This window comes from Spermophilus citellus (assembly GCF_964194105.1).
Source record: "Spermophilus citellus genome assembly, chromosome: 4".
In the NCBI taxonomy this organism is placed as follows: domain Eukaryota; kingdom Metazoa; phylum Chordata; class Mammalia; order Rodentia; family Sciuridae; genus Spermophilus; species Spermophilus citellus.
The window spans coordinates 159,278,364-159,300,457 of NC_138185.1; the positions used below are offsets into that span (position 1 = coordinate 159,278,364).

The 22,094-nt window shown below is 37.6% G+C and overlaps 1 protein-coding gene across 7 annotated transcripts in view; it reads left to right on the forward strand.

Moving 5' to 3' along the window:
* The window catches only part of SYNE2 (spectrin repeat containing nuclear envelope protein 2), a 336,255-nt gene that overhangs the window by 75,448 nt on the left and 238,713 nt on the right, over nucleotides 1-22,094 (forward strand). For all 7 annotated transcript variants that reach the window (XM_081290325.1, XM_081290328.1, XM_081290329.1 and 4 more), the window contains exons 3-8: nucleotides 4,164-4,225; nucleotides 5,529-5,624; nucleotides 5,714-5,791; nucleotides 5,884-5,976; nucleotides 12,023-12,204; nucleotides 17,250-17,446. In XM_081290325.1, coding sequence (XP_081146451.1) covers nucleotides 4,164-4,225; nucleotides 5,529-5,624; nucleotides 5,714-5,791; nucleotides 5,884-5,976; nucleotides 12,023-12,204; nucleotides 17,250-17,446 — 708 coding nt within the window. The remainder of the gene's footprint in view (nucleotides 1-4,163; nucleotides 4,226-5,528; nucleotides 5,625-5,713; nucleotides 5,792-5,883; nucleotides 5,977-12,022; nucleotides 12,205-17,249; nucleotides 17,447-22,094) is intronic.

Genomic DNA, 22,094 nt, shown 5'->3' on the forward strand with positions numbered 1-22,094 from the left:
CTCTCAAAAGCCCAGAGTGTCCAGTTAGTTTGTGTAGCTCACCATTATGGAGCATGCTAGAAAGGGTAAGTCACTGTGCTATGACTAACTTAAACTGATAATGCATGAAAAATGACATGGATTTAAAAAGGAAAAAAATTACATTGCGACTAAGTGCTTCTTCTTCTTCTTCTTTTTTTTTTTTGTACCAGGGATTGAACTCAGGGGCACTGGACCACTGAACCATATCCCCAACCCTATTTTGTGTTTTATTTAGAGACAGGGTCTCACTGATTTGCTTAGTGCCTCATTTTTGCTGAGGCTGTCTTTGAACTTGCAACCCTCCTACCTCAGCCTCCGGAGCCACTGGAATTATAGGTGTATGCCACCTTTAACTGGTCACAGTATTTCTAAATAATTGTAACACTCTACATTCCCATTTGCTCAGCTTAGCCCTTTTTCTCTGTGTCTGAAACAGAACTCTCATTAAAATATACATTATTTGAAAACTTGAATTCGATGTCATGCTCCTACTCATGTGACAGGCCACATACCAACGATTTCAGTCCATTGTGATGGAATTGATGAGATTCATAGGGGGAGATGGGAACAGTGAAATAAAAACGGTGCCCTGGAAAGTAGAGCAGATAACTTTAACAGAAAGGAATATAAACTCATAAAGGTTCATTTGCCTCCCAATATAGCAAGCAAAGAAGGATAACGGTAATACTTTTCACATGATCATATTGTTATTTCAGTATATATTTGTTTGGTGTCTGTCCTGGACCAGGCTCTTTTGGGTACTGGAGACATGTCACAGATAAAACGTCTTTGGCTGAATGGTGCTGACGTTCCATTGGGAGATGAGTGAGATGTTAAATAATAAATACAGCATATAAATAACTTACATAGAGTGTTAGAAGGTGACCAGTGCGGAAGTAAAAACAAGTAGAGCAGGACAAGAGGGAACAGGAGTTGGGGTGTTCCAGTTTTAAATGGAGTGGGTAGGGGAATCATTAGGGAGGGGGTGTCATCTCAAGCAAAGATTTGATGGAGAGGAGAAGGTTATCTTTGTGGAAACCTGTGACAGGAGCATTTCTGGAAGAGGACAGCTAGTACCTAACGGGTCTGGAGAGACTGAGGGAAATAGGAGGCTGGTGTGTTGGCACGGAATGAACAAGTGGGAAAGAGCTGGGGGCCGGATGGTGTTGGGCAGTGAGGCGAGAAGCCCCCACCAAGGTTTTGAGCGGAGGACTTTCCTCATCTGAGCTAACGTTTTAGCGATATCATGGCTTGCTGGCAGTAATTCAGGTGGCGGTAATGGTGACTTGGTTCTTGGTGATGGTAATGGAGATAATGAGAAGTGGTTATATCCTGAATATATTTGGAAAGTGGACCTGTGAAGATTTCCAAAGGCATTAGCTGTGAATTGTGAGAGAAAGAGAGGAGACACCCAATGATGTAGGAGGGAAAATTGAGAGGATGGGTCCTAGAATCAGGCGGAGAGAGAGAAAGGTCCTCTGCATTGGGTACTGCTGATGGGTCTGGTAAGATGAAGACAGAATCAGCCACTGGTTTTAGTGAGAAGAAGTCATTAATAACCTTGATTCACGGAGACCTGGGTGAGGGAGCAGGTTCAGTGGAATGAAGAAGACCCGATTGATGTGAGATCAATTAAGAAAATGAGGAGAGGATTTGGACAGTGAAAATAAATTGTTTTTGAGGCTTTTTGCCACAAAGGGGATATGATTATGGGGAACTGAGGTCAAGGTTGGTTTTTGGTTTTTAATGGGAGAATTACAAAGTGCATTTATAAGATTCTTAAGGTACTCCATTTCGAAAGAAGAGAAGTTCAGTGGATTAGACAAAGGGGAGTGAAGGGAAGGGGAGGATGAGAATAGGAAAGACAGTAGAATGAATTGGCATTACTTTCCTATGCTCACATATGAGTGAAATGAGTCTATTGTGATAGGAATGGTCCAAAATGATACAGAAAAGAAAGGAACAAAATGTCCTTGCAGGTGCTAAGGGATAGGATCTAGCATGTGAGGGAAGAGACTGGCTTTAGCCATGAGCAAGGCTAGTTCATCTGTGCTTGTGGGTTGGTGGTAGACCATTTTGGTATGTTCTTAGTTAAGGGGTGGGATGATCACTAAATGACTTGGAAAAGCAGGGTCTTGGCTGACAGTAAGGATGGGGGCAAATACTGGATGTTTGAGGAAGAAGGAGAAGTTGTGAAATTGCCATTTGGGGATAGGAAGGGCCAGGGTAAGGTGACCACTGGACAGCATCGAGGTGGTCAGCACTCTTGGGGGCTTCTCCAGCCACATTCAGCAGCATGCCTGTAGGATGAAGCGTCAAGCAAATACGAGATGGGTGAGGTGCTGTGGAGTGTTGGTAAAAATTGAGCATGGAATTTAAAATGGAAAAGGATGGAAGGAAGGATCTCAAGGGGATGAGGGACAGTGAAAAGCAAGAAGAACCAGTGACTTGGAATTGCCAGAGGGCTTAAAGGATTGTTGGAATTGGGCCACTAGTAGGAGCAATCCAATAGACAGACAGGGAGTGATGTTAAAAGCAGGGTGCCAAATTGAGATTATGGAGGAGTTGTAGTTATTAGAAATGAAAAATATTGTGTGTGACCAGGACAGTGAGGGAGGCAGGGCAGAAGACATATTTATTGAAGAGAAATTCAAGAAATAGTGAGGCTAGGAGGTTGGAACTTCCATCACTGTGAGTATTGAAATTGCCAACCTTGAGACAGGGACTGTACTGGAGAGTGACAGTAGGGAAGAAGCTAAATTCATGCTGAAAGCCAGGCATGGTGGTGCACGCCTGTAATCCCAGCGGCTCTGGAGGCTGAGGCAGAAGTTCAAAGCCAGCCTCAGCAAGAGTGAGGCACTAAGCAACTCAGTGAGACCTTGTCTCTAAATAAAATACAAAATAGGTCTGGGGGTGTGGCTCCGTGGTTGAGTGCCCCTGAGTTTAATCCCCAGTACCCGCCCCTCCCCACCAAAAAAATCATGCAGAAATAATGGTAAATGATAGGCATGGTAGATGGCTTTTAACAGGCAGATAGTCTGATGATATCAGAGAAAGCGGGAGGGCTGCTGGGGAAGTTCCTGGAGGAGAGCTGGGTTTCAACTGCAACAGGAGGCAAAGTCTCAATGTGAGAGAGGATATGGGTGGGACCCAAGTGTGTGTGTGTGTGTGACTGTGTTTGTTTTGACTGACATAAGCAGGGATAAAGGGTGATGTGAGATGAACTCAAGGTTGATGATAATGATGAGGCTGTGAACCCTGGGTGTAGAGATGGGTGGCCATCTGGATTCCTGCTTCTGTCTGTCTGAATGGAGGACTGGGGAAAGAAGCCTATCTCTTGTGTGCACCAAGGGACAATGGTATTTAATACTTTTTACTGAGAAAAGAATTAATGAGAGAAATAGCTGGTACTTCCTTTGTTTACTGTGTGCCAGAGCCTATGGCAAGTGCTTAGGGGGATCATTCAGTTCTCGTGATGGTCTTCTTTAGAGGTGAGGGCTCATCCCTCCCTGAAATGAGGTCTCAAGGTCTCACAGACATAGGATTCAAACCCAGGTCTCTGACGAATTACAGCTCATTTACAGTTAATTCAGCCTCAGTGTATTCTCTAGGACAGATTTTCATCACAGATGTCAAGGCTGAACCTCAATGACCCTATGAACCTTTTAAAACAACTTCAGGGTCTGGGAGTATAGCTTAGTGGTAGAGTGCTTGCGTAACATGGGCAAGGCCCTAGATTTGAGCCCTAATACCTCAAAAAAATAAATAAATAAATAAAAGCATAAAAATCTTCACATGTTCCAGGGTTACATTTACTTCAAGACTTTGTTTGGGGTTGGGGACTCCTCGCTTTTTCTTGTATAGTACTATCAAGCCTGTCTATGAAGTTGACTGTTTTCTCAGTAAAAAGTATTAAATACCATTGTTCCTTTGCAATTAACCAGTTTTTTTTTTTAATCTCATGTCAACATGCTATTTGTAAAACACTGTTTGGATGAATGTTCAAAATTTAGTCTAAGAACTAGAGCGTTGGTAAACTTGTGCTATGATAGACTTAGAAGTTTGCTGTATTCCCCCGGGATCCTGAGGCTTCTCATTTTGCAACTATTGTTTTTTTTTTTTTTTTTTTTTTCCTTTGGTAGCCAAACAGGAAGACACTCAGAAGAAAACCTTCACCTGCTGGATAAATTCACAGTTGGCCAAGGTGAGGAAAAAAGAGCAAATTAAGTTATGAAGACATTTGCTACTCTTCTCATTCCCTCAGTTTTGACTCCAAGGAGGCCATTAAAAAGATGGCACCTGTGACCTGTGAAAGGTTGCAGAATGTCTTTTCATGAGAGAATGTGCTGACAGTCACCTCTGCTGTGGTGTATTTGGTATTTTTTCTCATACACATAAGGGGTACTTTGGTTATGTGTAGGGGACACTGTAGTAAAAAGTAGCAATGTCTCTTTCATCAGATGAAATAAAAACAATGATTCGTTTATACTGAGTGTTATATGGTAGGCACTATCCGGAATCTCTACATGTAACTATTATGAGGACTTATGACATTTAAATGACTTCACAGCATTTCTGTGAGGTAGGCAGTATTATTCCCGATAAAGGTCAAGGAAACTAAAGCACAGAGAAGTTATTCGACTTGCCTATAGTGACACAGTCTGTAAGTGATAGTGCTGGGATACAAGCCCAGGCAGTCTGTGTGCCATCCTACCTCTCTGTGATGCTGAGCACCTCGAATAACCTAAATGCAGGATGAATGAGTCCCTTACTAACACCGTTCCCTTTCCCAATACAATGGTTGTAGTTTGAACAAAGGGTAAATACATAAGCAGGTTACTACAGAAATGTAACCTGCTTTCTAAATGGGCCACTACTGGCTGATTTTGAATGTCTTTCATGTCACTTTTACAGACAGGTTTTAAGTTCTCAGGGAAAGCTCCACACAGAAAAGTATTGTATTACTGGAAATTTGCCATGAAATAAATTAAGCCCACTACCTTTCTTACTATGGCTTGATGTGGAACTTTGCAGGGGCTTTGTCATTTTATTAATTAAGAAGAAAATTGCTGCTGAATCTTAGCTTTTTTTTAGATACAAAGTGCATTTATAAGATTCTTAAGGTACTCCATTTCTAAAAGAAGAGAAGTTCAGTGGATTAGACAAAGGAGAATGAAGGGAAGGGGAGGATGAGAATAGGAAAGACAGTAGAATGAATTGGACATCACTTTCCTATGCTCACATATGAGTGAAACCCCATATCGTGTGCAACCAGAAGAAAGAGAGGTAATACTCCATGTATGTATAATATGTCACAATACACTCTACTGTCATGTATCTAAAAAATAAAATAAAAATCAAATTCAAAAAAGAAGAAAATTGCTGCTGAATCTTAGCTTTTTTGAAGATACAGAGTGCATTTATGAGATTCTGAAGGTCCTGCATTTTTGATTTGATGATTTTTCAAATTATCTGAGTTTGATTATTTTTCTTGTGTCCTTTTTCAGCACACCTCTCCCTCAGTTATATCAGACTTATTCGAAGACATTAGAAAGGGGCATGTCCTCCTGGATCTTCTAGAAGTACTCTCAGGACAGCAGTTGGTAAGATTTTATGTGACACAAAGAAACTTTTTGTGATTTAAAAAATGCATTTCATATTTCTGAGTAATATATCTGTTTGAACTTCATAGCCTCGTGATAGAGGATCTAATACACACCAGTGTAGACTCAATATAGAACATGCTCTCAAGTTCCTAGAAAACCAATCAGTGAGTATAAATTTCACCTGAAAATTTGCAGGAGTGATTATATTGCTATGGGATATTTTTTTTTCTTTTAATCTGCACTTCTTCATTTCCAGGTCAAGCTAATAAATGTCCACGTTGCTGATATTATAGAAGGAAACCCATCCATTATTCTTGGACTAATTTGGACAATTATACTGCACTTCCATGTAAGTAGTGTGATGATAGGAAAGTTACTTCTCTAATTCCCACAGTTTGAACTGAGTGGAATGCCGTAACTGTCACTCAATGCCTGATTCAATCTTGAGCTTTTCCACAAAGAGGATGCTCTGGAAATCTTAAATAGGCAGAAAATATGCAGCAAGTCTTTTGCCAGTTTTTTTGTTGTTGTTGCATTTTTTTTATTATTTATTTATTTTGGTACGGGGATTGAACTCAGGGGGCGCTTAACCACTGAACTACATCCCCAGCCCTATAGTGCCTTGCATTTGCTGAGGCTGGCTTTGAAGTCATGATTCTCATGTCTCAGCCTCCCCAGCTGCTGGGATAATAGGCATGCGCCACTGAGACTGGCTTCCACAGAGATTTTTGAGCTCTTATGATAATCTGGCTATTGTACTAGGGCACATCAAGATATACTGACAGTTATAGTCCTGACTTTATGAAACTTATGACTGATAAATATTGTTCTTTTAGGCCTGGGATGTTGACTTAGTGTCAATTTTTCTGTACTACCTAAAAGATTGCATTTTTATGTATATTCATAATTACTTTAAAAATAATTTTAAAAAATATGTGGGGAAGCCAATGCTTATTTTAGAAAAACTAGAATATAGCATAACTAATTTATACAAAATGTAACACATACAAACCCAGACTACATACTACTTTTGGATACATGCATTTGTATTTATGATAAACTAATATGCATAAAGATGATGAAGACTAAATTTAGGATTGTGGTTTCTTTCCTCTTTGAAAAGAAGGAAATGGAATTAGAAAAAGCAACAAAACCAAATATGGTAAAATATTAAAATTTTATAATTCATGGGTATATTTATGAATTATCTTTTGAAGGCATGTGAAATATAATTCAAAATTTCAATGGATAATAAGAAAATCATTTATAATCCACCATATATAACTATGATAAACAATTTGATGTACAATCTTCATGATGAGCAAGAATTAATATATATATGTGTATATATATGTATATATATATATATATATATATATTCATACATGTACAGTCTGTCCTCTGTATCCATGTATCCCACATCAATAGATTCAACTAATTGAGGCTATAAGATATTCAGAGACAAAATTCACAGATTTTTTTCTTTTTCATTATTTTTTAAATAATGTGGTAGAAAAATCATTTATATAACATTTACATTGTGTTAAGTATTATAAGTAATTGAGATGATATAAAGTATACAGAGGATGTACATAGTTAGATGCATATACTTTGCCTCTTTATATAAGGAATTTGAACATTTGGTACCTGGAGGGATCCTGGAGCCAATCCCCCATAGATAACTAGGGACAACTGTGTATCTTAAACAAATGGGATCCTGTTATCCATACTGTTTGAAAACCCATTCTAATCAATACCTTTTTGAATTTATATATATTTTAATGGATATATATATAGATATAGATATAGATATATAATATTTCATTAATGAACTATCAGAATGCTCACAATTATTTGTGTTATAAGTTATTTAAAAAAAGAATACCCTTAAGATAAAACCTTTGTATACAACCTTAACTGTTTCTGTGAGCCAAATTCCACAAAATGGAATTGTGCCATAGTATTTACAAACTTGAACCTTTGTTTTAATATTTTACATTAACTTTTATTGGTGACTAATACACATAGAGAAGCACAAAGAAGTCTTATGTATAGAGCTTGATGAATTTTCATAAATTATAAACACACCCATGTGGGTTGGGGGTATAGCTCAGTGGCAGAGCACTTGCTTAGTATATACAAGGCTCTGGATTCAATCCCCAGCACTGCAAAAAAAAAAATAGAGTTAAATCAAAAAATGAAATTGTAGAACTTTTCCAGCACCCCAGGTCTTCTCTCCGAGTCTCTGTCTTTCTTTCCTAAATATAACCAACCCTTTGATCCTTATTATTGATTCGTTTAGCAGATTTTTTGGGGGGGATTTGAATTCAGGGGTCCATTCATGAGGGCAAAACCCTCAAACCTAATCCCTTCTTAAAGGTCTTGCCTCCTAATTCTTCCAGGTTTCTAACACTTGAGCTTTGGGGACACTTGCAAACCATGGCAACTATTTACTGCTAAATGGTTTATTAATGGGATCATTTGATTTTCAATCCCACTGGAACTGAGATTTCTAATTCAATCCTTGCTAACACTTGGCATTTAAAATTTTTAATTTTAGTTCTGATGTTGTGTGTAATGATTTGTAGAAGCTTTAAAATATATTCTAGATAAAAGTTCTGTTGGACACACATAAATTGCAAATAAGTTCTCTGACTCTGTGGCTTGCCCTTTTAATTTTTTAATGAACAGACATTTATCATTTTAACATAGTTTGAATTTATCAACTTCTTTTATGGCCATTAGTTTTCACATCCTTTAAAACAGTGTTTTTCCTGTTGCCAGTATGTTGAAGATATTCTCTTATATAATTTTCTAGAACAGTTCTGTCCAGTAGTATTTTTCCTCTCTCCCTCTTTGGTTGTTGTGCTGGGGATTGAACTCAGAGCCTGCTAGGGGAGCACTGTACCAGTGAGCCACATCCTCAGCCTTCAATAGAACTTTTCGTAATGATGGAAATGTTCCATAGCCGCACTGTACAAAACAGTAACCATAATCTCCATGGCTACTGAACTCTTGAAATGTGGCAGGTATGACTGAGGAACTGAATTTTAAATTTTAATTCATTAATTTAGATCTCACATGTGTCTAATGATGATCCTATTGGATATTATAGTTCAAAAAACTTAATTATCTCATATTTAGATATACAATCCTTCAACAATGGGGTTGATTTTTTTAGTATATATATATATATATATATATATGTAAAATTTTTAAGTTTTAGGTGGACACAATATCTTTATTTTACATTTATGTGGTGCTGAGGATCAAACCCAGTGCCTTGCGCATGCTAGGCGAGCACTCCACCACTGAGCCACAACCCCAGCCCCTTTTTTAGTATATTTTATTGAAGCAATCAAAAATTATTTTTTCCCATATGGCTACCCAGTTGATTCAACACTATTTATTGAAAGGGTTGTCATTTTCCTTCTCTACTATAGTAACACCTTCATAAATCAAGTAACCATAAATGGGTGACTCCCTTTTTAGATTACCTATTCTGTTCCATTATTTATCTTTGTACCAATACTATACTATATTAATTCCTATAGCAATACAGTAAGTCTTGATATCTGATGGTGTATCTTGTCCATCTTGTTCTTCAGAATTATCTTGGCTATTCTTTGCTGTTTGCATTTCCACCCAGAGTTTATAAATAACTTGTCAATTTCCTCATGCACACACACAATTTGCTGTGATTTTGATTAGGATTGAATATATGGAATGTTTTTTAAGAAATTGGTGTCTTTAAAATATTGCTTCTTCTAATTAATATAATTTAATTATTGTTCTATTTAGAATATACTCTGATTTCTCATTTGGCCCATACATTTATAAGAATCTATTGCTTAATTGCCAAGTATTTGGTGATTTTTGTTTGTTTCATCTTCATCATGAAATAAAATTTTAGTGTGGTCAGAGAATATTATCTGAATGATTTCAGTTTTACAAAATTGTCAAGACTTAGGTGGGTATGGGGTGCATCCTGTAATCCCTGTAACTCAGGAGGCTGAGGCAGAAGGGTGGCAAGTTCAAGGCCAGCCTCAGCAATTTAGGGAGGACCTAGGGAACTTAGAAAGATTCTTTCTCAAAATAAAAAGGGCTGGAGATTTAGTTCAGAGGTAAAGCTCCCCTACCCCTCTGTCCACTCCCCACCAAAAAAAGCCGAGGCTTACTTTAATGGCTTAGCATGGTCAATTTTAGTTTATATTTTAAAAGAATAGTGGTTTTTGGGCTGGGGATATGGCTCAAGTGGTAGCGCGCTCGCCTAGCACGCTTGAGGCACTGGGTTCAATTCTCAGCACCACATAAAAATAAAAATAAAGATATTGTGTCCACCTAAAAAAAAAAAAGAATATTGGTTTTGCCATTTTAATTACAGTGCCTATCATTAATGCCAATCAGATGAAGTTTGTTAATTTTGTTGGTCACATCTATAATTATAATTAGTTTATTTATTTTTATTTTTAAAAAATATTTATTTTTTAGTGTTTTAGGTGGTCACAATATCTTTATTTTGTTTTTATGTGGTCCTGAGAATCGTACCCAGTGCCTCATGTATGCTAGGCGAGCACGCTACCACTTGAGCCACATCCCCAGCCTCTAATTAGTTCATTCTTGAGATGGGGTCTTTCTGTGTTGCCCAGACTGGGTTCAAACTCCTGGGATCAAGGAATCCTCCTGCCTCAGCCTTCAGAGTATAGGGACTATAGGCATATGCCATGTACCTGGCTCATGTATTACTATTGATTATATGGTTATTGTGTCAATTTTTGATAAAAATATATTAAATACTTCTATGTTTGTGGATTTATCTTTTTAAGTTTTGGATAAACATTAGCATGTTGCCCCTCCCCCAAAATTTGAACCAATTGCCGTGTTTACTAACGATATGAATATCCAGTTTCTCATAGCTGGGTGTGGTGGCACATGCCTATAATCCCAGCTACTCTGGAGGCTGAGGCAGGAGAATCACAAGTTCCAAGCTAGCCTGGGCAACTTAGAAAGACCTTGTCTCAAAATTTTAAAAAAGACTATAGATATAGCTCAGTGGTAGATAGTGGTTCCATAAAATGCTCAAAATTCTGGGTTTGATTCTAGTACTTAAAAAAAAAGTAGTTTCTCTTATTTTTATCATCACTGGATGTGATTTTTTTTAACCTGTGTTATATAAAAAAAACCCCTATCCTTTCATTGAATACATTTAGCGTTCTTAAATTACTTATTATTATATTTTTGGTACCAGGGATTGAACTCAAGGTGCTTAATGAGTAAAACATTAAGAGTAAAGCATTAAGAGTAAAACTGAGTAAAACATCTCCAGCCCTTTTATGTATTTTATTTAGAGACAGGGTCTCACTGAGTTGCTTAGGCCCTCGCTAACTTGCTGAAGCTGGCTTTGAACTTGCGATCCTCCTGCCTTAGCCTCAGAAGCCACTGGGATTATAGGTGTGTGCCACCATGCCAGGCTAGCTTTCTTAAATTACTACTGGAATGTACTTAATGGCAATTTTATTTTTTTTCTTGGGACTTGTTTTCCATATGGTTAATTGTTTTTCTTTCCTGCATGTACATTCTTTTTTTAAAAAAAAATATATATATATTCAGTTGTCAATGGACCTTTATTTTAATATATTTTAAATATATACATATATTTAAAATAAATTTATAAAATATATATTTAAAATATATTAAAATAAATGTATGTATTTATTTTAATATATTTTAAATATATATATAGTTGTCAATGGACCTTTATTTTACTTATTTATATGAATTGCTGAGAATCACATCCAGGGCTTCACACATGCTAGGCCAGTCCTGTACCACTGAGCTACAACCCCACCCACTGTTTTAAAGTATTTTTAGTGGTAGATGGACACAGTACCTTTATTTTATTTATTTATATGTGATGGTGAGGATCAATCCCAGTGCCTCACACATGCTAGGCAAGCACTCCACAACTGAGCCACAACCCTAGCCCTGTACATTTGTTCTTGATGTTTAATGATTCAGGTGCATTTTGATTGGTTCAGTCTCTAAAGATATTGCAACCCAGGAGCTAAGTTTAGTTTAGTTTGGTTTAGTTTGGCAAATGTTGGGCTTCAGGGAAGTGCTCTGTAACCAGGTCAGGGAATGAATGGATGCTTGCCTTCTATGTGGGGTGCCATACCTGGGTAAGGCCAGGAATGACCCAAGTCTAGATGAAAGTATGGAAAGCCAAAGTATGACCTAGATCATAAATGCTGTTACTGAAGGATTTGTCCAGAGCTCCTTTACCAAGAGTTAGCTGTCACTATTACAGAATACTTTTTGGTCTTCTTTTGGCTAAGGATTTTGGTTCAGTCCTGGTAACATGTTTTTATACATGATGACAATCATGCTTTCCTTAGATTGAGGATCTTGCCCAATCTGATTCTTGCAATTACAATCAACCTTCCCCGGATGATATGAGTGTGGCTGATTCATCTCCTACCTCAAGTCCTCCAGCAAAGAGATGCCTCAAAGTCCAAGAGCGATGGCAGTTGTCTGCAAAGAAAGTTCTTCTCTTGTGGGCTCAAGACAAATGTGCCAGGTAAGTTCTTTGCTGGGATCCAGAGAGACACAGGACAGTCGTTTCCACTAACACAGTGACTTCCAGGCCTGAAGATCAGGCCTGACTGGGTTTAACAGCTACCCCAAGGCCTCCTACACCTAAAGAGAAAATTCTATCTCCCTTCATTTTTTTAGTGAGTGTTCCAAATATGGAAGTTCATGGGCTTGGCCAGTTTTGGTTTTGAAGGCCAGAAAGTGAAATATCTGGGTAAACTTACTCCCATTGCAGTGTTTAGGTGGTCTGCTGTTGTGTGGAAATTTTCTTCTTCAGGCACTATTCTTCTGTGCATCTGCAGGATGGGTTTATATTTAAGGGATTTTACCACACTATGAGATCTTTGAAAGTTAAACCATATCTTAAGTGACTGTGTATCCCCAGGACTTAGGAAATGAGAGTTCATGCTAGGTGTTCCATTAATGTGCGTTGAATGTATCAATTAACCAATAAGTGAGGAAGTAACCAATACATAAAGTTTTCTCTTGATACTGTCATGATTACATGAAGAAACCACAGTCTTTATTACTTAGAAGTAAAGACTTTATTAGTTATTACTCAACTCAGTTGGGAAACAAAGAAACTAGAGACAATGTGTTTTTAAAAAGTGGGGATGATAAAGGGAAGGTAGTGGTCATAATTTATTGTTAAAGAAATGTATTTCTGCTTTTGGGAAACATTTTCTTTCTGTTTTCACCAATGGTTATTCTAGCCATTGGAGTTTGGGAAGGATGAGGGATTAATATGTAGGAGATCTCCCCACTAGAAGAACAGCAGGGCATTGCTCATCATGTGGTAGCATTGTCTAGGTAAATAGAGTCATAAATAGGCTTCAGAGGCCTTTCAGATGGGGACGTCTGAGTAAGTTCTTCCTAATGAAAGGCTGAGAGATAGAGGTTCCTTTCTGCCTTCAGCCTCACCTTTATTTAGTTGTCATTCACTCACAAACATGCACCACTTACAGGTCTTAGATACATTAAATGAACTTTCTACGGAGAAAATTTTAGTTTTTATTTAAAACTGCATGTACATGCACAAAAGTTAACTCAAAATGGATCAAGGAGCTTGATATCAAATCAGAGACTCTGCATCTGATAGAAGAAAAAGTTGGCTCCGATCTACATATTGTGGGGTCGGGCTCCAAATTCCTTAATAGGACGCCCATAGCACAGGAGTTAATAACAAGAATCAACAAATGGGACCTACTTGAACTAAAAAGTTTTTTCTCAGCAAGAGAAACAATAAGAGAGGTAAATAAGGGAGCCTACATCCTGGGAACAAATTTTTACTCCTCACACTTCAGATAGAGCCCTAATATCCACAGTAAACAAAGAACTCAAAAAATTAGACAATAAGATAACAAATAACCCAATCAACAAATGGGCCAAGGACCTGAACAGACACTTCACAGAGGAGGACATACAATCAATCAACAAGTACATGAAAAAATGCTCACCATCGCTAGCAGTCAGAGAAATGCAAATCAAAACCACCCTAAGATACCATCTCACTCCAGTAAGATTGGCAGCCACTATGAAGTCAAACAACAACAAGTGCTGGCGAGGATGTGGAGAAAAGGGTACACTTGTACATTGCTGGTGGGACTGCAAATTGGTGTGGCCAATTTGGAAAGCAGTATGGAGATTCCTGGGAAAGCTGGGAATGGAACCACCATTTGACCCAGCTATTGCCCTTCTCGGACTATTCCCTGAAGACCTTAAAAGAGCATGCTACAGGGATACTGCCATAACGATGTTCATAGCAGCACAATTCACAATAGCTAGACTGTGGAACCAACCCCGATGCCCTTCAGTAGATGAATGGATAAAAAAAAAATGTGGCATTTATACACCATGGAATATTACGCAGCACTAAAAAAATGACAAAATCATGGAATTTGCAGGGAAATGGATGGCACTAGAGCAGATTATGCTTAGTGAAGCTAGCCAATCCCTAAAAAACAAATACCAGATGTCTTCTTTGATATAATGAGAGCAACTATGAACAGAGTAGGGAGGAAGAGCAGGAAGAAAAGATTAACTTTAAACAGAGACATGAGATGGGAGGGAAAGGGAGAGAAAAGGGAAATTGCATGGAAATGAAGGGAGACCCTCATTGCTATACAAAATTACATATAAGAGGTTGTGAGGGGAATGGGAAAATAAACAAGGAGAGAAATGAATTACAGTAGATGGGGTAGAGAGAGAAGATGTGAGGGAAGGGGAGGGGGGATAGTAGGGGATAGGAAAGGTAGCAGAATACAACAGTTACTAATAGGGCATTATGTAAAATTGTGGATGTGTAACCGACGTGATTCTGCAATCTGCATTTGGGGTAAAATTGGGGGTTCATAACCCACTTCAATCTAATGTATGAAATATGATATGTCAAGAGCTTTGTAATGTTGTGAACAACCAATAAAAAAAAGATAAGAAATAATAATAATAATAAAAAATAAAACTGCATGTACAAAAAGCATTATTATATCATATTTGATTTATGAATAAATAACCTTTATATCCTTTCAAATCCTCGTATTTTTACCACAGTGTTTCTTTTCTCCATGTCTGTCCCTCATCACTTTTCAACTCTACAGCTGATGCTAAACTTAAGGTGCAGCACCTCTTAAGTGATTTGTCTTGATTTATTCTTTTTGGCCATCATTGGTGATATTTTTTAGGTGACTTGTATTTCGATATTCTGTAGTTTTTTGGGGACTCAGGTATAAGACTATATTGTAGTATGTTGTGTTTTCTTCTTAGTGAAAAAACATGAATCTGGCTGCCTTCTCTATTTCTAAGTGAGCTTAGATCCTGCCAATCAGTCCCCAGCCTAACCGTGTGCTCTCTGAAGACCTGGCAGTGACATCTTTGTGGTACTGGCTTCAGCTCATCAATGCAGAACTAACCTCCGGGCCTGGTGCTCTGTTGACACAGTGCCTGCTGCTCAGTGATGAGCTGGTTCTGGCCCTCTCAGCCCCATGGAAAGGGTCTGGGCCTGCCCTCAGCTCTGAACTACATTCCTTTAGCCATTAGTTTAACTTACTGTCTTGGAGCACAGGCTGAAGCCAGAATTCCTGGGTTTGAAGTCCTAGCTCCCAGTACTTCTAACTGGTAATCCAGGGTACCTAATCTCTCTCGCTCTCATTTTCTACTTCCCTCCCGCTCTTCCTCTCCTGCCTCCCCTTCCCCGGCCCCCCTTCCCCACTCCTTTTCCAGGGCTCTGATGGAACCCAGGGCCTCATGCATGCTAGGCAAGTGCTATACCTCTGAGCTACACCCCCAGCCCTACTGAGTAGCTTTTTTCTAGTGAATATCTTTATGTTTTTGTTTTTTTTAATGAGAGAGTAAAGGAAATTATAGTTGTTCTGGAATATTTCTCAAATTTTGTTGGCATCTGTACTTGTAAAAGACTTCCTCTTGCAAAATATAGAGAAATATAATATAGAAATGTGTTGAATGAGTGATTCAAAATATATAGATACATATAGTAAGCCCCCATCATATGCCGAGCAGAGTTTGGCAAGTGAGTCTGCTGTGGTAAACAAGAACGGCAAGGCCTTGCCTCTCAGGGACCTGCATCCTGATGAGGGAAACAGATAAAGAACTGTGATAATTAGAGTTGGCAACAAGATGAGGCAGGATTTATGCTGTGGTCAGAATTGTTTTGGTTAGAGAGAGGATGGCCAGGCAGGGCCTCTCTGGGGAGGGGCCTTGGAACTGAGACCCAGAGGGGAAGGCTTTGGTGGAAGTGTGAGTGTCTGTGAGAAAGCATTCCAGTGGGAGGAGTGTGGCTTTGACATCAGGAGGGAGGCCAGGGTGGCCACAGCACTGTAAGAGCAGGGGACATGCAGAGATGGGAGAGGTAGAGGGCCCTTGAGGGCCTGAGAGGTTATTATGCATAACATAAGATTTACCATTTTCACCATTTTTAAGTGTACAGTTCAGTGGCGTTCATACGTTGCTGTGTAGCCTTGACCACCAGCCACATCAGAACTTCTTTCATTTTGCTCAACTGAAATTTTGTACCAGTTAAACAACAACTATCTATCCTTTCTTCCCCCTCCAGTCCCTGGCATCTACCATTCTACTTTTTTTTTTCTTATTTTAATTTTTGTGAGTACTGAGGATTGAACCCAATGTACTTAACCACTGAGCCACATCCCCAGCCCTTTTTTATTTTTTATTTATTTATTTTTTTCATTTTTTTTCCTTTTTTATTTTTTATTTTGAGACAGGGCCCTGCTAAGTGTTTAGGGCCTCACTAAGTTGCTGAGACTGACATTGAACTTGTGATCCTCTGCCTCAGCCTCCTGAGCTGCAAGGATTACAGGCATGTGCCACCCTGCCCAGCCACCATCCCCCTTTCTGTCTTTATGTACTTGTCTACTCTGGCTGCCATGTATGAGTGGAATCATACAGTATGTGTCCTTTATAGCTGGCTTAATTCATTTGGATTCATCCACGTCACAGCTCATCTCAGCATTTCCTGCCTTCCTTAGGCCAATCTTCCACTGTATAGACCACATTTCGTTTGCCCATTTATGTACAATGACAGACTTTTAAACCAAGGAATGGCCAAGTCCATCTATCCTGTGGGCTACTAGCTAATGATGAGGCCCAATTTGTCACTTAATTGCTCCAGTGAGAAGAAAAATTGTTAGTCAAGTGAAGGATCGTAACTGAAGGTGAAAGTCTAGAGTCAGTCTTGAGCCAGCAGCTTGTGCATGAAGAGTATTGAACTTGAATGAGTATCATTATCATCTTGGGGGCTTTTAAAGATGCGGATTTCGGGCCCACTTCTAGAGTGATTCATTAGGTTGTGGAGAATGGCCTGAGAATTTGCATTTCTAGCACTACAGCAGAGGTGCAGTTTAACTTATGCTTTAATTTGACTAGAAGATAAAAGTGTTCGTAGAATGGTTTATATTGGTTATTGGGTTCACTGAAACGTTTTAATTACTATTGAATATAGTGGGAGTGTTTTGATCTATTATTTTTAACAGTGTGTATCATGTCGTTCTGCGATAGGTATGAGTCTGTCAGTGTGACAGATTTTAAGTCAAGCTGGAGAAACGGGATGGCTTTTCTGGCTGTCATTCATGCCTTGCGACCAGACCTAATTGACATGAAGAGGATGAAGCATCGATCCAACAAGGACAATCTGAAAGAGGCCTTTGGAATTGCAGAACGAGAATTAAAAATCCCCAAATTGCTGGATCCAGAAGGTAAAGAAGCTTCTTTCTTTTTAAAACAATTTTTTTAAAGGTTCAGCATAAAGTTGATTTGAAACTAATATCTCTATATAAGCAAACACAGCAACATTATATTTTAGTCCTAGAGGGTTTAGCTTAAACTCTTTATTGAATTTCATGAAATGAGGAATTCCTACCAATTAGTTAGTAACTTCAGTAATATTAGGGGTGGAGCCACAGCTGGAAGCAGACAGTGACTTTATTGGAATAATTTGAGCCTTGGTCTTAATTTCCTTCTATTGTGTTCTTCTTGATCCTGTTATTTCTGTTGTAAATCCCTCATGAGATGTTTCTTTGAGTCTTGAATTATGGTTGTTATGTATCTCCCCTTTCCATTCCCTCCTCCTATTAAAACAGAACTTCTAGGAACAGAAACTGCTGCTCTCTCTGTTGTCCTTACTAGAAAGCCCTAAATACTGCGCCAGTTATGTTTGCAGAGATCACTATCAAATCATAATTTATTTTAACGTCATTAAATCAAGACTTTAAAAGCAAGATTAAAATGACTTCTTTCTGAAAAGCACTTTACTTTGAATTCTGTTTTTTCATAAACAAAACGACATTAAAAACAAAAGTCAGCGCTGGAGGTATAGAGCTCAGTGGTAGAGCTTGTGTTTAGCATGCACAAAACCCTGGTTAAATCCTCAACCCTAAAAGAAAAAAGAATTAAAGTAATAAAAAGAGGTATACAGAGTTAGTGAAAGTTATAATGAACCAACAGATCAAGAGATAAAAATTCTAGTCTCAGTTTTATCACCAGGGCATATATTGTAAATGTTCAGTGGCTGGCTCTCCAGAACAATGTGAAACACACACATCTAAACATGTCATAAATTTTACTGAGGTAAAAGATATGTAGGACACAGTTTGTCAATAATAATATATGCTATGCATTATAAATTTCAAATAGCCGCAAAGTGCTAGTTGGTTTTTGTCAAGCTCTTACAATCATCTGTAGGCAATGTGGGGCTGCAGTTTGCTGAGCATGTGTAGTTCTTACATGAACTACACTTTGGTTGATAATTTCCTTTATGTTAATGATTAAGTGGAATAGCAACGAGGAATGTCAAAATTTCACTTGTTCTTCAGTGTGACAGGAGTTATTGCTTTGCTAAGTCAAATACTGGAAAAATATTTCTTGAATTTTTTTATACTATCACAGTGTAAGAGCTACAGATAGGACATACTTTTAGGATTTATGTATATTCTTAACAATTTCTCCATCCATTTTTTAGCATTCAACAAAAGAACAATCAAGTTCTCATTTGCTTATTTTTTTTTTGGTGCAAATACGACCGATATGGCTGATTTCAAGTTGCTGTCATGAAGTCACTGAGCATAGATTTGGGAAAAAATGTGGAGCAGCACACCATTATGTTATGTCCATCATACAAATGCAATGGACATAAATAACCCTATCCATAAATGCTAGTAAAATGCAAATATAGTAATTGGGGAATGATAAGTTTTGAGTATTTGTCACTCTTGCTTTTAATAGCATTTAATTGTATATTTACATAGTTTAATTTTTAAATTTTTTTTTTTAAAGAGAGAGTGAGAGAGGGTAGAGAGAGAGAGAGGAGAGAGAGAGAGAGAGAATTTTTAATATTTATTTATTTTTTTTAGTTCTCGGCGGACACAACATCTTTGTTGGTATGTGGTGCTGAGGATCGAACCCGGGCCGCACGCATGCCAGGCGAGCGCGCTACCGCTTGAGCCACATCCCCAGCCCCTAATTTTTAAAATTTTTTAAAAAATTTTTATTTGTTCTAATTAGTTTTACATGATAGCAGAATGCATTTTGATTTATTGTACACATTTCTCTGGTTGTACATGATGTAGAGTTGCACCACATGTGCAGTCATACATGTACCTAGGGTAATGATGTTCATCTCATTCCACCATCTTTCCTGCCCCCCCATGCCTCCACCCTTTCCCTCCCTCCCCTCATAGTTTAATTTTTAATGATGACTATTTTTAAAAAACAGATTACAAAACTACTGAACATTTAATATTCAGCTCTCTTAAATTAGTGTGAGCCAGCTGGCTCCTGTACACCAGTGGCCAGGTGACTGGGGATTTGTCACTTATATATATATATAGTATTAAAAATAGTTTTTTGTTTTTGGTGCTAAGGATTGAATTCACAACATCTTGCATGCTAAGCTTTCTCTCTACCATTGAGCTATACCCTCAGCCCATTTTTTTTTTTTTTGGTTTTAAGCAGTTTTATTGAGATAATTCACATAGCATATAATTTAACCATTTAAGGGTACAACTTAAGGTAATATATTCACAATATTGTTTGACCACCACCACTATCAATTGTAGAACATTCATCACCCTATAAGGAAACTCTGGGACCATTAGCAGTCACTCTCCATCTTCCAACCTCTCCATGCCAATTCTGAACATTTCACATACATGAAATCATAAAATATGTGATCTTTTGTGACTGTCTACTTTAAATTTGCATAATGTTTCCAAGATTCCCCCATGCTATAGCAAGTATTGATACTTCATCCCTCCATTTATTTATTTATTTATTTAATCTTTTATTGATTTTATTTTTTTAAATACATGACAGCAGTGGAATGCATTACAATTCTTATTAAACATATAGAATACAATTTTTCATATCTCTGTATATAAAGTCCTCCATTTATTTTTTAATTGGATATTTATTTATTTTGGTATAGGGATTTAACCCAGGGGCAATTTACCATGGAGCTTCATCCCCAGCCCTTTTTAAATTTTTTATTTTGAAACAGGGTCTCACTAAGTTGATTAGGGCCTTGCTAAGATGCTGAGGCTGGTCTTGAACTTGAGATCCTCCTGTCTCAGCCCCACAAGCTACTGGGATTACAGGTGTGTGCCACCATGCCTGGCTTCATTTATTTTTAAACAGGCTTCATTTTTTATAACAGTTTTAGACTTTAAAAAAGTTGAAAATATATTACAGTAAGTTTCCACATACCCTACACCAGTTTCCTCATTCTTAAAATTTTACATTATATGGTACATTTGTTGTAACTAAAGAACCAATAGTGACATATCATTACAATTAAAAGCCATGCTTTCTTTGAATTTCTTTAGTTTTTACTTAATGACCTTTTTCTCTTTCAGAATGCTCCCTGGGACCATATTACATTTAGTTATCTTGTCTCCTAGGCAACTCTTGACTGGACTGTTTCTTACACGTTTTTGTTTTTTATGACCTTGACAGTTTTGTAGATTGCTGGTCAGGCATTTGCAGGAGGTGTCTTTATTACAATTGGTTTCATATTTTTTCCCTCATAATCAGTGTATTCGTGGGTTCTTGGGAAGAAGGCCTAGAGGCAAGATGCTGGTTTTTTTAAAATTTATTCTAATTAATTATATAAGACAATAGAATGCAGAATATTACTCAGCCTTAAAGAAGAATGAAATTATGGCATTTGTAAGTAAATGGATGGAGCTGTAGAAATATTATGCGAAGAGAAATAAGCTAAACCCCAAAACCAAGGTGCTATTCTTATCACATTGGTTCAAGGGTACGTGCTATCAGTGTGGCTTGTCACTGTTGATGCTGACCTCGACCACCTGACTGAGATAAAAATGTCCCTTGGGTTTGTCTGCTGTGAAGTTTCCCCCTCTCCTTCATATTGTACTCTTTGCAGGGAAACCACTGCATAGCCCATATTTAGGTGAATGAGGCTGGCCCTCCTTGATGGAAGGTTATTAACAGGTCTTCTGCATGGGAGATTTGTCTGTTTTCCATTTATTATTATTTTTTTATTCAAGCATTTATTTATAAGACTATGTGCTTATTGATATTTTATTTTATACTTGGCAATTGTACTCCAATACTATTTTGTTTATTTTAGACTCGATTCTTTTTTTTTTTTTTTTAAGTTTGTTTTAAGATAAAAGCATTGGCTATTGGGAGCTCTTTCAGTTGGCTCCTGTGTTCCTTGGATGTATCCCCATCTACCTGGGGTCTGCCTGTTTGGTTTTCACGAGAGTTCAATATTTATTGAGATAATATTTTATTCTTTCTTTTTTTGATCTTTGGGATTGAACCCAGAGCCTAGTGCATATTAAACATGTGCTGTACCATTGAGTTACACCCCCAGCCAAATTAGGTGACATCTCTAAATTCACAGTTAGGATAATGATTCCACATTTCTGTATATCAATTTGGGGATTGGTCTGGTTTCATGTTGTTGTTGTTGTTCTTTTTTTTTTTTTTTCAATGTAGTTCTTGATTAATTCTTGTTGACTTTTATTCCTGTTTTTTTGTCTTCCCTCTCTTTTTACCTTTTTAAAATTTCCTCTCCATCTTTATCTTTCTCTTTTCCTTTTTTTTTTTTACTTTTTGTTAGATATTTTTTCTTTATTTTTCTCATACTTTGTCCTAATTTCTTATTTCTGATTATTGTCCTTTAAAAAAAGCTTACATTGTGATTCTTCAAATCTTCACTCTTAGGATGAAAATTTCTCTTTCTCTCTTTCTCTTTTGGAGTTGGGGGTCTTTCTGTGTTTGTTGTGCACCTGTCCTTGAACTTCTGGGATTAGTGTTCCTCCTTCCTTATCCTCTTTAATGGTTGTATTTTTTTTTCTATTTTAGTATGTGCAAATA